This window comes from Dromiciops gliroides, chromosome 1, assembly GCF_019393635.1.
Source record: "Dromiciops gliroides isolate mDroGli1 chromosome 1, mDroGli1.pri, whole genome shotgun sequence".
In the NCBI taxonomy this organism is placed as follows: domain Eukaryota; kingdom Metazoa; phylum Chordata; class Mammalia; order Microbiotheria; family Microbiotheriidae; genus Dromiciops; species Dromiciops gliroides.
The window spans coordinates 437,837,721-437,856,330 of NC_057861.1; the positions used below are offsets into that span (position 1 = coordinate 437,837,721).

Below are 18,610 nucleotides of genomic sequence, written 5' to 3' on the forward strand. Positions count from 1 at the left end.
GTATTGGCTTCTTGCTTGATTCCCTCGAATGAAAGAACTTAGGGAAAAGTAATGGCCATTCCTACTGGAACCATGTCATCCCCAGAGTATGCTACAAGACGTTTCAGATGCAGGTGTTTCCAGATTGCCCCAAACAGCCATTCCTCATCCCTTTGTCTGCCAACCTAAAACTAATCCAGTTCACTATGAATAGAGTACAGCCTTCCAGCTGTAATAGTCACCCCTGGTTGAGTTTTCATCACCCTCATGGTATGAAATAAGAGCCCAAATAAGTACGGTCTTGGAATACGAGTTAACATTATAGGCATTAAGCTTCCACTCCACACTGAAGCAGTAACTTTTGCAGGATGTTTATGGGTGTGTGCTCTGAAATACCTGTAGGGATCCCAAGCATATCTCTGTGCTCCACCAGATGTATCGGGAGTGGGATGGAGAATGTGCCTGTTTTCTTGCCAAAGCACAAAGGACAGTGAGCTGGAAAAATCAGGTTACTCAGTATACAGCTCTGCATGACCTTGGATGAATTATTTAACTTCTCTGGGCTTTTTCAGTTTCTGAATCTGTAAAATGATTTTGTGACTCTACAGCATGACCTTTGGCAAAGGTCTCCCCTAAAGAGCCGAAGGGTCATTTTCCAGGAGAAACTTCTTTGTGTCTTTATTTGCCATTAAGGAAGGAAAGAAGGGAGATGGGAGAGAAGGAAGGGATGAAAGAAGGAAAGAGGCACCTATTATATGTCAGGCATTGTGTGAAGTATTTTATAAATCTTACCAATGATATCTTATTAGGTCCTTACGGTAACCCTGAGAAGCAGGTGCTGTGCTTTTCCCTAGTAGAGGAAATTGAGGCAGACAGAGGTTAAGCAGGATTGTACCATTAGTAAGTGTTTAAGGTTAGATTTGAACTCAGGTCTTCCTGATTTCAGGGCCAGTGCTCCCCAAAGCTCTGTAAGTACATGCATCAAGCTAATTATTGACTGCCCTTCTTTAGTTACAAATTCTTCCATTTGGCATTTAAAGCCCTTCCACCACTTGGCTTCAGACTGCTTCTCTAGGCCTTTTACACACTGTTTCCCTTTACATACTCTACAGTCTCGCCAAAGCAGCCTGCTTGCTGCTCCTCCCACGGGACACTCTGTCCCCTTGCTCGGGCTAGTTACCTGCCTGCAGTGCCCCCTTCCTTACTTCTGCCTCCTAGAATCCTAGCTTCCTTCAGAGCTCAGCCCGAGTGCCACCGCCCACCTGAGGCCTTTCCTGATAGACACCAAGAGCTCCTGCCACTCCCCCACCCCCCCCACCTTTTTATTTACTTGGTGCTTATTGTTTCTAGGCTTATATGCATATATGTTGTTTCCCCAGAGAAAATGTAAGCTCCTTGTGGGCAGGGACTGTGTCATTTTTGTCTCTGTAAACCCATGGCCTGACACGAGGCAGATGGATGAGTGAATGGATGAATAGAGGGAGGGAGGGAGAGGGAGAGCGAGGGGGGGGGGGGAGAGACAGAGACAGAGAGAGAGAGAGAGAGAGGAGAAGAGGGAGGGAAGGAGGAGGGGAGGGAGAGAGAGAGAGGGAGAGGGAGAATGAGAATAGAAGTATTTATTAAGAGCTTACTCTACACCAGACACTATACTGAGTGCTATAGATACAAATAGAAACAAATCAGTGTCTCTATTCTGAGGATAGACAACACTGAAGGGGATGCTGGGGGGTGGGAGGGGCGGGGCAGGGACAGGAGTGGAAGAAGGACCCACCCAGGACAGTGCAGTAGGTGAAGATGAGAAAGGGAAGTCTGAAGGGAGCTGAGGCTAGGCTGACAGATGGGTGGCTAAGGCCCTTTCCCAAATGGTGATGGCATCACCAGGAAGGGGCAGTGCCCTGGCCAGAATAAATGCTTGTTGACTGATTGGTCCCATTGCCCTAAAGATGCCTCCTTCATGATCCCTGATAGCTTCACTCTAACCTTTTTTCTTTTTCTTTTTTGGTTCAGATCTGTGATTTCATTGGTGTGAGTAGGGTTCCTCCCAGTGAAAAAACTCCCTCTACCACTGTGACTCAGCAAGTAAAAGTGACTTTTCCCAGAGTCACACAGCCAGTTTCTGTCAGAAGTGGTCCTTGAACCCAGGTTTTCCTGACTCCAAGGCTAACTCTCTATCTACTTACTATGCAACACTTCCCTCTAACCCTTAGGCATTAGGCCTGGGGCGGGGGAAGAGTCTTACCCTCCCTGACAGACCTAGCTTAGGATGATAAATTTAGAGCTAAAACCTACCTCAAAGGTCATTTTTTCCAACTGCTTCATTTTACAGATAAGAAACTTAGGCTTAGAGGTTAAATAACTTGCCCAAGGCCCCTTAGTTAAAAGAAACAGAGCTGGGATTTGAACTCAGGTCCTTTGACTCCAAATCCTCTTTTGCATCTACACTACTCTCCCTCTTGGGGCAGGTAGGTGACACAGTGGATAGAGCACTGGCCCTGAAATTGGGAGGACCTGAGTTCAAATGTGACCTCAGACACTTACTAGCTGTGTGACCCTGGGCAAGTCACTTAACCCCAATTGCCTTAAGCATCTGGGGCTGTCTCCAGTCCCCCAGGTCTATATCTTGCCACTGGACCCAGATGGCTCTGGAAGGAAGAATGAGGCTGGTGACTTTGCACAGCCCTCCCTCACTTAAATCCAATTCATTCTAAGTCATGACATCTGTCATAGTCCTCTGAGAACAAGAACAAAGGAAAAGCAACAATAATAACAGCTCTCCCATTCATTGCAGTGACGTCCATACCATCCTTTGTATCCTTTGGCTGCTCTAGAGGGGTTTGTTGCAAGATGAGGAGTGGAAACTGAGGACCTAATAACTGTATATTTAGCTATGTGTAGGGGGTCTGAGGAATGAATTAGAGAAGAGGTGCCCTCTTCCTACTGTGATCAATGTTGGTACAAGAAGACGGATGTCAATCATTTTCAGAGAGTAAGAGGCTGCAGTGTTATTCACTATTTTGACCTTGCAGACACAAAGGATATTAAAGTCCTGTACTGGGAGTCAGGAGTTGGGACTGGGCAGAAAGTCCTGCCTGCCACTGACTTTGAGCATGTACCATTGGATGAGTTACTTTAACCCCTCTTGGTCCTTTCTTCATTTATAAAATGGGCCTTTTAAGGTAGAGCTTAAAACTGTCCTGAGATTTTTGGGACATGCTTATAATAAATAACTATGCTGGGGGTAGCTAGGTGGCGCAGTGGATAAAGCACTGGCCCTGGATTCAGAAGGACCTGAGTTCAAATCTAGCCTCAGACACTTGACTCTTACTAGCTGTGTGACCCTGGGGAAGTCACTTAACCGTCATTGCCCCACCAAAAAAAAAAAAAGAAGAAGAAGACATTTTAAATAAATAAATAAGTAACTATGCTAGAAAGCAGCTGGGTGGCACAGTGGATAGAGTGCTAGGTCCGGAGTCAGGAAGAGCTGAGTTCAAATGTGACCTCAGACACTTACTAGCTGTGTGACCCTAGGCAAGTCACTTTACCCTTTTTGCCTCAGTTTCCTCATCTGTAGGATGAGCTGGAGAAGGAAAAGGCAAATCAGTCCAGTATCTTTGCCAAGAAAGTCCCAAAAGGGCTCATGAAGAGTTGGATACAACTATAAATGACCAAACAACAACAAAACAACAAAACAAAGGAGAATGTAATAAATGCAAAGGAGAATATTCGATAAATTGCTATGAGAAATTTAACAAAGGTAAAATAATAATAGCCAACATTTATACATTATAAATATTTTCATATATTTTTAGTTTACATAATCTTTATACATGTATGTATATGTATGTGTATATACACACACACACACACACACACACACATAATCTTGTTTCTTCCTCACAGCAACCCTGTGAGGTAGGTGTTATTGCTCTTCCCATTTGACATATGAGGAAACTGGAAATAGATCTGGTAACTGAGTCAGCCAGGTAAGAGGAGGACCTCTTCTGCCAATCCACCAGTCTGAGAAAATATCATCCAGAAATTGTCTCATGTGCAATGCATAATTGTCTTGTAAAGATCGTTAAGTGTAAACATTTTAAACACACTTTTTTACAGTCTGTAGCATTTATGCCTCTGAAGTTATTAAAGCTAAAAACTGAACTAAGACTTTTGGGACAGCCTATATAAATGTCAGCTAGCATTATTATCATCATTATTGGCATTCTAATTATTATCATCATCATGATTAGGGAGCCAGGGGGCAAAGGGAAGAATTCAGTATGATCAAATATGCAGAGTTGGGAGAAAACAAAATAAAGATAAGGGACAGAGAGTTTTAAGGAGTATAAACAGTCACCATGTACCAGAACTTTTAAAAGACATAGAGCTATTGAGACCAGGCTTATTGGGTAAATAATAATTTTAAGAAAAATCAAATATGCAATCTAAAGCTGGGCTATTATTATGTAAAGCCAACTATTATATGCAGTGCCCCATGACCTTGGTAAGAAGTATTATTAAAAAGCTTTCTTTGCCTGGGCTGGTTGGGTTTGGTTGTTTTCTTTGTAATTTTGGGAGACTGAGGGATCTTTTGAAGCTGTCAGAAAGCCTGCAAATGCTATGATGTTGATGTCATTTGAAGCCTGTTTGAGCACAGGGACTTCTGATTAGGTACTTGTCAAAATGCACACCCCATGAGAAGAAACAGTGAGTCAGCTTGCTGTTAAAAATATAGATAGATACATATACATATACATATACATATCTATATATCCATAGATAAAGATATATTGATATGGGGTTGAGACATATCAAGGAATTTGGGACTATTAAAGTTTAAACTGGCTAAAGGATGGACATACCTTGAGAAGTAAGGGAGATGGGGGCAGCCAGGTGGCACAGTGGATAGAGCACAGGCCCTGGAGTCAGGAGGACCTGAGTTCAAATCTGGCCTCAGACACTTAACACCTACCAGCTGTGTGACCCTGGGCAAGTCACTTAACCCCAATTGCCTCACACAAAAAAAAAAAAAGAAAAAGAGAAGTAAGGGAGATAAGCCCATTAAGCATGGCTGCTGCCTGGTTGGTGCCAGGGGACAGAGAGAACTCCAGAGGTGAGGACCACCACTCCTCACTCAAGCTTTCCCACCCCCAAAGGGAACTTTCCATAATCAGGTGGTCACCCCCATCCATCTGGCCACCATCCATTCTCTATAAAGGTTTTGGCCTCTCTTCCAGTTGAGGAGAAACGCGTTTCAGAGAATTGTGTCTCTATGCCATTTTCTCTCCTCAAGACTCTGTCTCTCTTGGTTCCTTTCTCTAGTGCCCAAATAAAAGCCTATTTTATTCTAATTGAATTGTGTGTAAGAGTATATAATTCTTTTTTTTTTTTGGCGGGGCAATGAGGGTTAAGTGACTTGCCCAGGGTCACACAACTAGTAAGTGTCAACTGTCTGAGACCAGATTTGAACTCAGGTCCTCCTGAATCCAGGGCTGGTGCTTTATCCACTGCGCCACCTAGCTTCCCTGAGAGTATATAATTCTTTAAAGAGGAATACCTAAGAACCCCTACTACCAGTTTTCCCCATGGTGGTAGGCACCAGTTAGGCATCATTTTATGTCCAATATCACTCGTCACTCCTCTCTTTGTCTAATTCTAACCAACAAGCTCTGATTACATGTTATATTTTGTTTTTTTGGTGAGGCAATTGGGGTTAAGTGACTTGCCCAGGGTCACACAGCTAGTAAGTGTCAAGTGTCTGAGGCCAGATTTGAACTCAGGTCCTCCTGACTCCAGGGCTGGTGCTCTATCCACTGCTCCACCTAGCTACCCCTGATTACATGTTTAAAGAGTAGCAACCTCTGTTTATCCAGACCCATTATAGGTACCAAGAAATGATTCAATGAAATCGCTTTCTTGGGGTTAATGGTAATTTTTCTCTTGGGTGCAATATAGTTAGCTCATATTTGAGGCTGAGTTAAAGTAGATTGATTATTTTCTTTCATGTCTTTTTTTGTTCCTTTGTTTCAGGTACAATATGGAATTTTCCCAGATAACTTTACATTCAACTTACTCATGGATTATTTTATAAAGAAAGAAAATTATGAAGGTAAGAAAATGACAATTTCTTAGGGGACCTACTCTGTATAAGATAGTATGTGGCCCAGGACCCTAGCAGCAAAGAATCAATTAGGGATTTTTTGTGTGTTTTTTATTCTCAACCAAACTGTTATATGTTCCTTCCATTAGTATATAACAGTTTTCACATACATTATCACTTTTGCTCCTCAGAATAGTCCCCTTGGATGAGGTAAGGTTACAACAGGGCAGATATTTCCATTTGACTGAGTAGAAAATTGAGGCTCACATAGGTTAATCCCTGTGATATGCCCACAGTCAGCAAATCAGAGGTAGCAGCTTGGTGGCATATTGAGTAAAATTGCCAAACATGGATTCAGAAAGATCTGAGTTTATATTCTGCCCACATATGTCTTAGCTGTGTGATTCTGAGCAAACAGATAAAATGAGAACAACAAAACCTCAGAGGGTTGTTGTGAGGATCAAACTCTAACCAACAAGCTCAGATTACATATGTAAAGAGCAGCAAGTTCTACCTATCCAGACCCATCACAAGCGCCAAAAAATGATCCCCGGAAATCATTGTCTTGAGGCCAACGGTGATATCTCTCTTGAGTTCTAAGTTAGGTTGCAATGTATTTATGATGCCTTGTCATGAGATAACAAACCCTAACACACTATATAAATGTGTGCAGTTTCCATTATCTGGAGTTGGAAGGGACCTTAGAGGCCATCCAGTAGAACTTCTTCATGTTACAAAGGAGGAAACTGGCTCAAAGAAATTGGGTGACTTCACCAGAGTCACAGAGATATTCCCTAACAGAAGCAAGATCACATGGCTAGAATGTGGTAGAGCCAAGCCTAGAAGCCAAATCAATCAGCTGCCCATTGCGTGCCAGGCACAGTGCTGAGACCCATTCCCAGTACCCCACAAGCTTCATTGTCTCTGTCAGACTCTTTGTTCAGGCAGGTGAATGTAATCAAAAGCTGTTTTCCTGTAAAAACACTTTTAGAAACTTGAGACCGATTCTCTTTGGTTCCAACCCCAGTTTTTTGGGTTAAAGGATTATGTCTTTTAATATCTTGCCTGGCTTACTGTGGTCACAAGTTTGTATAATGTCATTGTTGATCTTTGTTTTCTGATCACAGGGACACACAGATTTAGAACTGGAAGTGACTTTAGAGATAAAGGCATTATTTGTAGGGTTGTATCAGGACATGAGTACTTTTTTAAAAAATATATAACAGGTTATTGTTTGTTAAATATGAACCAGCAACAGCAGTCGACCGTGGTATGGTGGGAAGAGTGTTGAATCTAGGAGTGGAGATTCTTAGCTCTAGTTTATTGTAGGGCTATCAGTTGGTGAGTTACATCAGCTCTCTGGGTCTCATTTCCCTAATTTGTAAAATAATCCAGTACACAACTGAGTAACGGCTCTCTACCATCCCTTCTTTCTCTGAAGTTGAATTTGATTCTCACAAAATAACCTTAAACCCAAAGCCTGTTCCTGCCTTCCCCTTTGAAAAGTCAAAGAAAGAAGATGGGTTTGCTGCAAGCATGGAAGCTCTGTCATCCTTGACTTCAGTATGTTGAAAGACCCATGGCTTCATTCATGTGGATAAACCCTCCAGCAAGTCAAAATGGCAGTCCTTCCATGCTTTGACAAACAATCTTCATGAGCTCCTTTGATTAAAAAAAAAAATCTGCACCTCGTACCCAACTCTCTCATCAAAGATCTCTCCAAACTTAATTATCTCTGAGTTTGTTTTCAGATAAAAATAATCTCTCACTGGGCCTGTATTAAAAGCTTTTCTAGCTTGATGAGGACCTACTCTACTAGTCGAGGGTCATCATTATGGGGCATCAGGGCAGGGCTTTAGTGAAGGCCAAAGAACAATGACCAGAAAATTACAATATTTAGCATGGAAATGACAGGAAATTATAATAGTGGCAGGAAATTATAATAATCAGCATATCCTAATGGATGGAGGGCTGTATCAGAAGTCAGGAAGCTCTGGATTCAAATTTTAACTCTGATACTATCGATGTGATGATAGGCAAATCAGCTGAGCCTCAGTTTCCTTGCTTGTAGAATAGAGATAGATACCTGGAACACCTTCCCCCTAGGGGTATTGTCAGGCTAGAATGAGATAATGTTTGTAAGGTGTTTTGAAAACTTTAAAATACTCCATAAATCCGTGATCTCATCTATTTGTAAATTCTCTCAGTAATTACAAACCATGCAGGATTGTCCATCCCATATGACTCTTATCTAGGTCTTCCCAGAAGTTTCCCACAAAGAGTTTACCCGATGTGCTGAAAGACTCCCTCACTTTCTCCTGACATCACCAGGAGTACTACTTGTCATCCTTTGTCTTCAATATAAATATCAATTATTTCTTTTTTTTTTTTTTTTTTGTGGGGCAATTGGGGTTAAGTGACTTGCCCAGGGTCACACAGCTAGTAAGTGTCTGAGGCCGGTTTGAACTCACGTCCTCCTGGCCGGTGCTCTATCCACTGCTCCACCTAGCTGCCCCCAATATCAATTATTTCTAATGACAGTGAAGGAAAGAGGAAGAGTTGGATACTCTCCCACCCCTAAATACAACCACACACATATAGCAGTTGAAGATGAGGGTGGGACAAGGACAGGAAACACACACACATACCAGTGACAACCGAGTCTTCTAATTGTGATATTTGAAATTAAAACTAAAAGAAGTCTCGGGGTCATCTAGTCTAAAGCCTTCCTTTTTTTAATGAGGAAGCTGAAGCCCCAAAAAGTGTCTTGCCAAGGTTTCACAAGAAGTAAGTCGAGTCAACAGACAGTTATTGAGTGCCTACTAAATGCCAGACACCATGCTAAGAGGGATTCAAAGAGAGGCCAAAAATAGTCCGTTCCCAAGAAGCTTACAGTCTAAAGAGAGAGACAGACTGCAGAGAACTACATACAGATAAAATGGATGCAGAATGAATTAGAGGTAATCTCAGAGGGAAGGTCAAAGAGAGCCAGAAAAGGGGTCTCGTAGAAGGTGGCACTTTAGCTAAGACTCGAAGGAAGCCAGGGAAGCTATAAAGTGGGATGAGGAGGAAGAGCATGAGGGACCCCCAGGGAGAATGATCAGAGCTGGGAGATGAAGCATTTTGTGCAAGGAGCAGGAAGGTCACCAAAGTTGCTAGATCTTAGACTACAGGAAGACTGGAGGGGTGGGAAGGGGCCGCATTATGGAGGACTTGAAAAGGCAAACACAGTCAGACCTGTGCTTTGGGAAGAGCACTCTGATACCTGAGAGTGGACTGAGGGGAGTGGGCAGACTTAGAGAAGCAGGACCAACCTTTCTACTGCAGTCACACACTGCAGCGGTCCGAGTGTGAAGTCAAATGGTAGAAGTGTCAGAGGAGAGAAGGTGGCACATACAAGAAATGTCGAGAGGCAGAAAACTACCTGGATATGGAGGGTGAGAGAGAACGAGGAGTCAAGGATGACAGCCAGCTTGAGACACTTGGGTAATTGAAACTGGTGTCCTTGACTGGAATAGGGAAGAGGGGAGAGGTTGGGGGAAAGATGAGTTCAGTTGGGACATGCTGAGTTCAAGAGTCTTTAGGACATTGAAGTCGATATGTCTGTTAGGGAGTTTGAGATAGGAATCAGGAGATCAGAAGAGAGATGAAGGCTAGAAAAAGAGGTCTGAGAATCATCTACAAAGAGATGATACTTGAAGGCATGGGAGCTGATGAAATCAGCAAGTGAGATCATATAGAAGGAAAAGAGGACCCATGATCAAGGAAAAAAGGGTGATTGACAGTGTCCTAACTCATTAGAATTTTCTATGTTCTACTGCATTTTTATTTATTTTGCTTAATATTTCCTAATTACATTTTAATCTGCCTGAGCCTCCTCAAGGAGCCTCTGGCTGAGCACTTGACATCTTTGCTCTACACAACTGCAAAATTGATATTCCCAAAGCACAGATCTGACTGTGTCATCCCACCTTCCTCCCCCAAAATCAAAAATCCATAGTAGGCTCCCTGTTGCCCCCATACTAAAGTGCAAAATCACTAGCCTGACATTTAAAGCCTTCAGCAATATGGTGCCCGCTTACCTTTCTAGTCTTATTCCATATTACTCTCCTTTATGAACTGTCCATTCTAATCAAACTAGTCTGTTAGTTGTTTCCCATTCAAGAAATCTCCTTGCCATCATTGTTCAAGTTGTCTCCCAGATCTAAAATCTATTGCCCAGGGAGCAGCTAGGTGGCGCAGTGGATAAAGCACCGGCCCTGGATTCAGGAAGATCTGAGTTCAAATCTGGACTCAGGCACTTGGCACTTACTAGCTGTGTGACCCTGGGCAAGTCACTTAACCCTCATTGCCCCACCAAAAAACAAAAAATAAATAAATAAAATCTATTGCCCTCCTCACCCCCATCTCTTAGAATCCCTAGCTTCCATCAAAGTCCAGCCCAGGCCAATTCTGATTCCACCAGTTATTAGGTTTCACTTCCTCTTGAAATTACTTTGATTACTTTGTTCGTACTTTATATTTAATTTTCTTTGTTCTCTGCCCAGTAGAATGTAAGCTCTCTTTGAGGACAGGGCCCGGTTTTTTTGTTCGTTTGTTTTTTGTTTTTTTCGTTTGGGGTTTGGTTTTGGTTTTTTGGGTTTGGGGGGGGGGGTTGCATTTGTATCTCTGGTGCTCAGCACAGTACCCAGCACCTATTTGGTAGGCACAGTAAGTATCTGTTGAATTGAATTGAATTTGCACCATACTGGGACCCCATTCCCTCCTTCCCACACTTTCCCATGTCCCTGATTGGCAGCAAAATTACTGCAGTCCCTAAACCCAGGCCAATTATCCTCCTGAAATAATAAAGTGGCAACTCTTTCAGCAGTTTAAATCATGGATTGTCCTTTCCCAGTGTGACCCATCGCTGCACCCCAGTTATTCCTTTTGATAATCATCTCTCTGGTAATGCAGGTGCTCCTAATTGTATTTAATTAGTTAATTATCCCTTTGGTGTGTATCTGGTTTTTGTCCAGTTTTGAATCACATTCTAGAATTCACCCAAACTAAAATTGGCTTCATGTATTTTTTATAAAAATCCAGTATGGTCCTTTTAATATATGAACAGCAAATTCCGAATTCTATACCATATGAGAATTAGGAAGTAGATCCCTACCTAGTTTTAATAAAAAACCTGGCTGGGGGTAAGGGAATGCTTTTTTCATAGCTAGATTGAAGATTTCATTAAAGATTTTTTAAAATGTTTAAATTAAAGTTTGGGTGGAAACTGTCATAATTTAAAGTTAACACTTATTTTTTTTTTTTTAGTGAGGCAATTGGGGTTAAGTGACTTGCCCAGGGTCATACAGTTAGTGTTAAGTGTCTGAGGCTAGATTTGAACTCAGGTACTCCTGACTCCAGGGCTCTATCCACTGCACCGCTTAGCTGCCCCTTAAAGTTAACACTTATAACATTATTCTTATATTTATATCTTTAGGATAGAAAAGAGCAAATGATTGTCTGGCACAAGGACTCCTGACTTTTTTTGTTTTGTTATGGAGCCCTTTGGCAGTCTGATCAGTCTGATAAAGCCTAAAGACCCTTTCTGGGAATAATGGGGTGGTTTTTTGGAGGGGGGGATTAGGGGGTGTTTTTGGTTTTGGTTTTTTTTGGTGGGGCAAGGAGGATTAAGTGACTTCCCCAGGGTCACACAGCTAGTAAGTGTGAAGTGTCTGAGGCCAGATTTGAATTCAGGTCCTCCTGAATCCCTTTCTATACTGTGCCACCTAGCTGCCCCCATTTTTTTTTTTTTGCTTTTTGAATCTTCACTAGAAAATAAGCAAATATGCACACATATGAATATCTGTACTGTTAACACTTTATTTACTTATTGCATTCCTGAACTTTGTAAGAGGCCTCACTATTCAGGTAATCCCTAGCCCATGGAGTTATATTTATAAGTATCCAGTCATCTTTCTAGGTAATGAGAATATATTGGGGGTTTTTTTGTTTTTTTTTTGTTGTTTTTTTTTTTAGTGAGGCAATTGGGGTTAAGTGACTTGCCCAGGGTCACACAGCTAGTTAAGTGTTAAGTGTCTGAGGCCAGATTTGAACTCAGGTACTCCTGATTCCAGGGCAGGTGCTCTATCCACTGCGCCATCTAGCTGCCCCTGAATATATTGTTTTTAATGTGTGCTGTGTATTGCATATGCAAGGATAACAACAAGCTTTCCCAGGTTTTCATTTCACTGCCTCAGCAAATTGTAATGCCCAAAGACTCTAAAGCATAGATACAGAAAAAGAAGCAACAAGTTAACACCATATTTCCTCATTTATCAAAATAGCGTGAAATCCAAAGCAGAGATTGTTAAATGAGAAACTAGAGACAGCACCTCAGAAGTGGGTGCCCTAATGCATAAAACATAAAGGCTAAGCCATCCTATGTGATGCCCTGCCAATGAACTCTTCATGCTTTGCATTGACATGATGGTGCACAGCTGAGAAATGTGCCCCTTGGGAAAATGTAGATAAGCACAAACTGCCAGATCAGAAGCATCTTTCAGAGAAGGATGTTTTTAATTGCATAAAATACAGTGTGTAGAATTATTATTTCAGTTATTATTGATATACAGTTAGCAGAATAGATATATTTTTTAAAAACAAGTTTGCAGATCAAGAATCTCTGGTCTAGTGGGCAGAGTACTCACCTTAAATCAGCTGTTTTAAGATTCTAGTTCCTACTCTGTCATTTACTGTTGTGACCATGAGCAAGTCACTTTCCTTCACTAAATTCCATTTTCTGCATTTCTAAAGTGGGGATAACAATACTTGTACTACCTTTCCCACAAGGCTGTTGTATTTTTAAAAAAAATATATTCCACTCATTTTACGTAAGCTTTCTACTCCATTTGATACTGTTGAAGATTATATATCCTGGATGTGTTGGCCTGTCTGGGTTTTCATGATACTCCTTTTGTTGGTTATTCTCCTACCCCTCTGACCATTCCTTCTCAGTCACCATATCATGCCCTCTAGCTGTGAGTGTTCTGAGAGGCCCCATTTGGGCCGCCTTCTTTTCTCTCTCTACAACCTGTTTCTCAGTGGCCTTATCAGCTCCAATGGATTTCATATCATCTTTCTGCACATGACTCCAGCCTCGGTCTCTCCCCCTGAATTTCAGCCCCCCCATCACCAACTGCCTATTAGAAATTTCCAACAGGATATCCCAGAGACATCTCAAATTCAAAATGTACTAAATATAATTGATTTTCTTTTCCTGAAAAATCCATCCTTTTTCCAGATTTCCCTATTTCTATGGGAGATATCACCGTTCTCCCAGCCTCCAAGGTTTGTAGCCTCCTTGACTCCTAACTCTACTTTATCCTTTATATCATTAGTTACCCAGATCTTGTTATATTCACCTCCACACAATCTCTTGCATCCAACCCCTTCTCTCTATGTAAAACCAGGTTCTTATCACCTCTCATCTAGACCAGAGGTATTTGGGCACACAAAACTCTTGAACAGAATAAGATTAAACTGTAATTAGGAAATATTTACCAAAATAAATAAAAATATAATACTAGGTAGCTACCTATGAAGAATGCTGAGCCTAGACTCCTCTTCCTGAGTTCAAATCTGGCCTCAAACACTTATTAGCTGTGTGACCCGGAGCAAGTCACTTACCCCTGGTTGCCTCAGTTTCCCCATCTGCAAAATGAGCTGGATAAGGAACTGGTAAACCATTCCAGTATCTGGGAAAAAACCTAAAATGGGGTCACAAAGAGTAGGACACAACTGAAGTGACTGAACAACAACCGATGAAGACATCCTTTCCCATCCCTTACTCAGCTTCCTTATATAGCAAATAGATTGCAGAAAGTTCTTCCTCATAGAGATGTTCTGGGTAGCCACAACATTTGTAAAGAGACCTGACTGAGAATAGCTGTAATTAAATACAAACCTGGTATAATTATGATCATACTTTTTTTTTTTTTTAGTGAGGCAATTGGGGCCAAGTGACTTGCCCAGGGTCACACAGCTAGTACATAGTAAGTGTTAAGTCTGAGGCCGGATTTGAACTCAGGTACTCCTGACTCCAGGGCCGGTGCTCTATCCACTGTACCACCTAGCTAACCCATGATTATACTTTATTAAGAAAAAATCAAGAAACTGAACCACCACATCAGTGACTGGACAACATCCATCTACTTTTGTGTAAGCACTGCATTTTACATCAATATTAGTATCCACTAATTTAAGAACATGTTCCTGAAGGAAGACCTGTTTGAACTTGAACATTTTGGATTCCATTTGTGTTGTAGAGTATCCAAGGAAGATAAAATTGCTCAAGGTGTGGTCTCCTATGACCAGCTTTTGTATGGAAACAACATCTTGTTTGTGTTAGATTCTTCCCCCCAAGGACTTAAGATTTATAAAAAAGTTACTCCCTTCTTTCTCATCTTTGAAATAGAATCCTCCACTCCGTATTTTTCAGGTACTGATTTTCTAACCGAGGATCCTAGATGTGAGCTTTAAGAAACCTTAGAGGCCAGCCAGGCCAAAGCCTTATTCTACATATGAAGAAACTGAGGCCTAAGGAGATTAAGTGACTTTCCCAAGGGAAGTTGTTTGAAATATCCTCTGCCTTTCTTCGGTGCTCCGGAAGTAGGAGGGGAATCCAGTCTGGTGGTAGATAGAGGTGGATAGGGTTGCACTATGGTGGGCAGAAAACCTGGCCTCCTTCTCCATTCCACTAGAATCTAAGAGATACATATGCCCCTTTTCTCTGACTCATTTTCTTTAGCTGATAATAATGTTATATATTTGTGTAGTATTTTCCTATGAATGAGTGAAATGTTGAATGCATTTGAGGCCTTACTGTGCACTAATAGGTGCAGTGAATAGAGTACCTGGCCTGGAGTCAGGAAGACCTGAGTTCAAATGTGACTTCAGACACTTCCTGGCTGTGTGACCCTGGGCAAGTCACTTAACCTGGATTGCCTCCGTTCCTCATCTGTAAAATAAGCTGGAGAAGAAAATGCAAACTACGCTAGTATCTTTGCCAAGAAAACCCCAAATGGGGTCACAAAAGAGGACATGACTGAAAAATGACTGAACAACAACAAATGTTTAAGACACTTTACCAAGTACTTGGAGATACAAATAGTTACCGTTTTCAAAAAGCTCACAGTCTATAATCAGGGGAGACAACACACACATGAGGTTTTAGCTGTAAATCAGATAGAACAGCCCAGTGGTCCTTAGGTAGATATCTTTTGTTGTTGTTGGGGCAATTAGGGTTAAGTGACTTGCCCAGGGTCATACAGCTAGTGTCAAGTGTTTTGAACTCAGTCCTCCTGAATCCAGGGCTGGTGCTTTGTCCACCGCGCCACCTTGCTGCCCCAGTAGATATCTTTTTTAGAGTCATTTACATTGATAAAACCATATCTGTTTGTATTATTATACCTTTTGATAGTGCCAAGGACTTTGGTGTCAAATCACCAGGAACCCTGGCTACTGAGAAAGTGGGGGCTTCTAGCAGCAGTAGTGGAAGTTGTAGGCTTCCTCTCCATAGTGATTGCTACCCTAGATAGTAGCTACAGCAGCTACACTGGAAGTAAGGCTCATGGTCAGGGTGGTCACTGCTGTTGCCAAGGCTCTTGAACTCAGTTCTGGGCTGCTACTACAAAAACTCTTTCATCATCTTTATCCTCAACCTCATCATTATAACCAGTGATAATATAGTACTTTAAGATTTATGGGGGCAGCTAGGTAGTGCAGTGGATAAAGCACCGGCCCTGGATTCAGGAGGACCTGAATTCAAATCCTGCCTCGGACACTTGATACTTACTAGCTGTGTGACCCTGGGCAAGTCACTTAACCTCCATTGCCCCACCCCACCCCCCAAAAAATATTTATGAAACACTTTACAAATATCTCGTTTTGAATTCACATCAACCCTAATAAGTAGGTATTATCATTATTCAGATTTTACAGATCAAGCAACTGAGGCAGGTGATGGTTAAGTGACTTGCCCAAGGTCACATAGCTGGTAAGTGTCCAAGACTACATTTGAACTCAGGTCTTCCTGACTCTAGGTGCAGTGCTTTATCTACCATAACACCTGACTATTATTAGAAATTTTTTTTTAATTATAGAATGATTGGAAGGTAAGTAAGTTCCATTAGGGTAAGAACTGGTTTTTTTTGATTTGGGGATTCGGGGGGTGGGGGGGGTCCCAGCACTTAGCATATAGTAAGTACTGAGTAAATGTTCGTTGATTGACTTATTGATACATACCAGTCGATGGGCTTCCTTGAGGTTCATTTCATTTTTGTCCTCACTCATCTCCTTACCAGGTGCTTTGGCCGTGGTTTTTCAGGTCATGTTGCAGGAAGACTTTGACGCCCCCTCCACCCAGCTGCTTTCCCTCTATGTTTTGTACCAGTGTCTAGCAAAGAAGTCAGAATTCAGCGTAAGTGTCCCTCACCAAATCCTTTGAGCCTGAGGAAAACCAAACTATGGATGCTGACGGAGTTAGAGTGGCAGATGTTGAAACCCACTTGTGTTTGGCTAAAAAGCCTGAAGATTAAGATGGAAAGAGAAAACATTTCTTTTGTTACTGGTTTCGGGAAATGGAAACTGAATACCTTAGGAAACTGAATGGGCATAAATGACAGAGCTTGCCTGTTAATTCTGTACATTGTAAAAGTTAACACATGTTGGCTACAGATGTCGGGAAACTGGACTGAGCTCTTTAAAAGATGGGTTGTTGCAAATAATCAGTTGGTAGCTTTTGTTAAAGTGTCATTGGGGCTTAAGATCACCTCTGGGTCATTAATGTTTTAGAAAGTCTAAATTAATTAGATATTTTTAGTTGCAGGTCTTGGGGGGGGCGGGGGAATAACAACGCCCCCCCCCCAAATGCAAAATCTGTAATTTAATAACAAAAGTAAACTCTCACCAGGCTCACTTCTCACCCAGTTTATAAGTGAAAGCCAAACTTCTCATCTTTTGGCATGATTTGTTTTTGAAAACCAAATGGCCGACGAGTTAGGCAGACTTATCACACATCTTTTCCAAGTTCATTTGCTTGGGATGCTTTTCCCTCTTGAAAGAATTGTTCCAAATATTGAGGAAGCATGAGAAATGACCCCGGTGTTGAACCATCTCTAAATTTGAAAGATCTATAAAATGCTAGTGTTGGCGTAGAAGCAACACTAGGTTCTTAGAGGCTATACCTGTGAAATGTGAATTCTGGTGGACAGTAAGTGGGTAATGCTTTGGCTGGAGGACCAGGGCGGGATTGTGTATCCTCCAAAGAACCATCTTAGCCAAATGCGCAGCTGACTCATCACCAAATGGTGTGGCCCCCAAATGATGCAGTTTTTTTGGCCAGGGCTAAGCATGAAACAGGTAAGGCCTGGCTACTTGTCTTTCCAGAGAAAGTGCCCACATCAGTAAAATTGAGATCTTTCAAAGGACACAGCTGCATAAGGGTAGTGAAAGGGGTTTGGGACCCTCTTGCACTGGAAACCTTAGTTCTGCTCTGGCCAGAACTGCAGCCCAGAGGCACTATTCCTGATGGTTGAGCAGCATCCCTGGATCAGGACAAGTTTAGCTGTATTTCCTGGCTTTTGGTGTTCATCAGGCTAGCCCAGATTCTTCTATGTGAATTGATTTAGCTCCAGCCACATCACTTCCTACCTTTGCTGGCCCGGGGAGTCTGATATTATGTCCCCTGTGTCTCAGTGTCTCCACTGAGTCCCCTGGCTATTGCTCTTAGGAGCTGGTGGCAGACACAGAGATGCTGTTTGTATTTTTTGCCTCATTTCCTCCCCTATCAAGTGGCTTCAGTTTTAGTCAACCATCATTTTACACCCTCAGCTGAAGGAAACGATTACTAAATGTTTCTGGTTGCCTGATTTATTTCTGAGAGACACATATCCCCTTAAAAGCAATCTAGCAGTTGGATTTATTTTAATAAGCTATTAAGAGGAGGCATTCTCATGCTTACTGAATTGTGTAAGAATTCAGTTGTTTCCTCCTTCATGCCACTGGTGGAGGGCAGGGGGGTTGGAAATAGGCCGTCAGCATTTCAAGTCAACAGTGCTTACCAACAGCATTTACCCTTGTGCTTTCTTGCAGTGGGAGGAGGAGAAAAATTTTGGAGCATCATTGTTACTGCTGGGCCTAAAACAGGAGAACACTGTGTACTTGAGCTCCCAGTTGTATGGCTATGCATTGCTGGGTGAGTTGTGTTCATAACCAATGTTTTTTCTTTACCAATATGTAATTGACCCCATTTTCCTAGTTTCCTAATAATCCCATTTGAATGAAGTTCTCCAGTGAAAGTCCAGTATGATGTTTGTTCAGAGACAGAAATACACTATTGATAAGATCGAGGTCTTTATAGAGTTAAATAGAGGTGATTTAAAATGTAGCGGTACTAAGCCCACAGAGGCAGATGAGATTTTCTCTGGCAGCCCTAAATTCCCCAGAGTCAGTGTGACAGGTTGGCAAAGAGAAGAAACTTTGTCCTTATTTTGT

The 18,610-nt window shown here is 41.9% G+C and overlaps 1 protein-coding gene across 1 annotated transcript in view; it reads left to right on the plus strand.

Annotated features, from left to right (window-relative positions):
- Positions 1-18,610, plus strand: part of MRPS27 (mitochondrial ribosomal protein S27) — a 137,633-nt gene that overhangs the window by 100,548 nt on the left and 18,475 nt on the right. Inside the window, exons 6-8 of the mRNA XM_043979788.1 lie at positions 6,007-6,085; positions 16,420-16,535; positions 18,209-18,311. Of these exons, the coding sequence (XP_043835723.1) occupies positions 6,007-6,085; positions 16,420-16,535; positions 18,209-18,311 (298 nt within the window). The remainder of the gene's footprint in view (positions 1-6,006; positions 6,086-16,419; positions 16,536-18,208; positions 18,312-18,610) is intronic.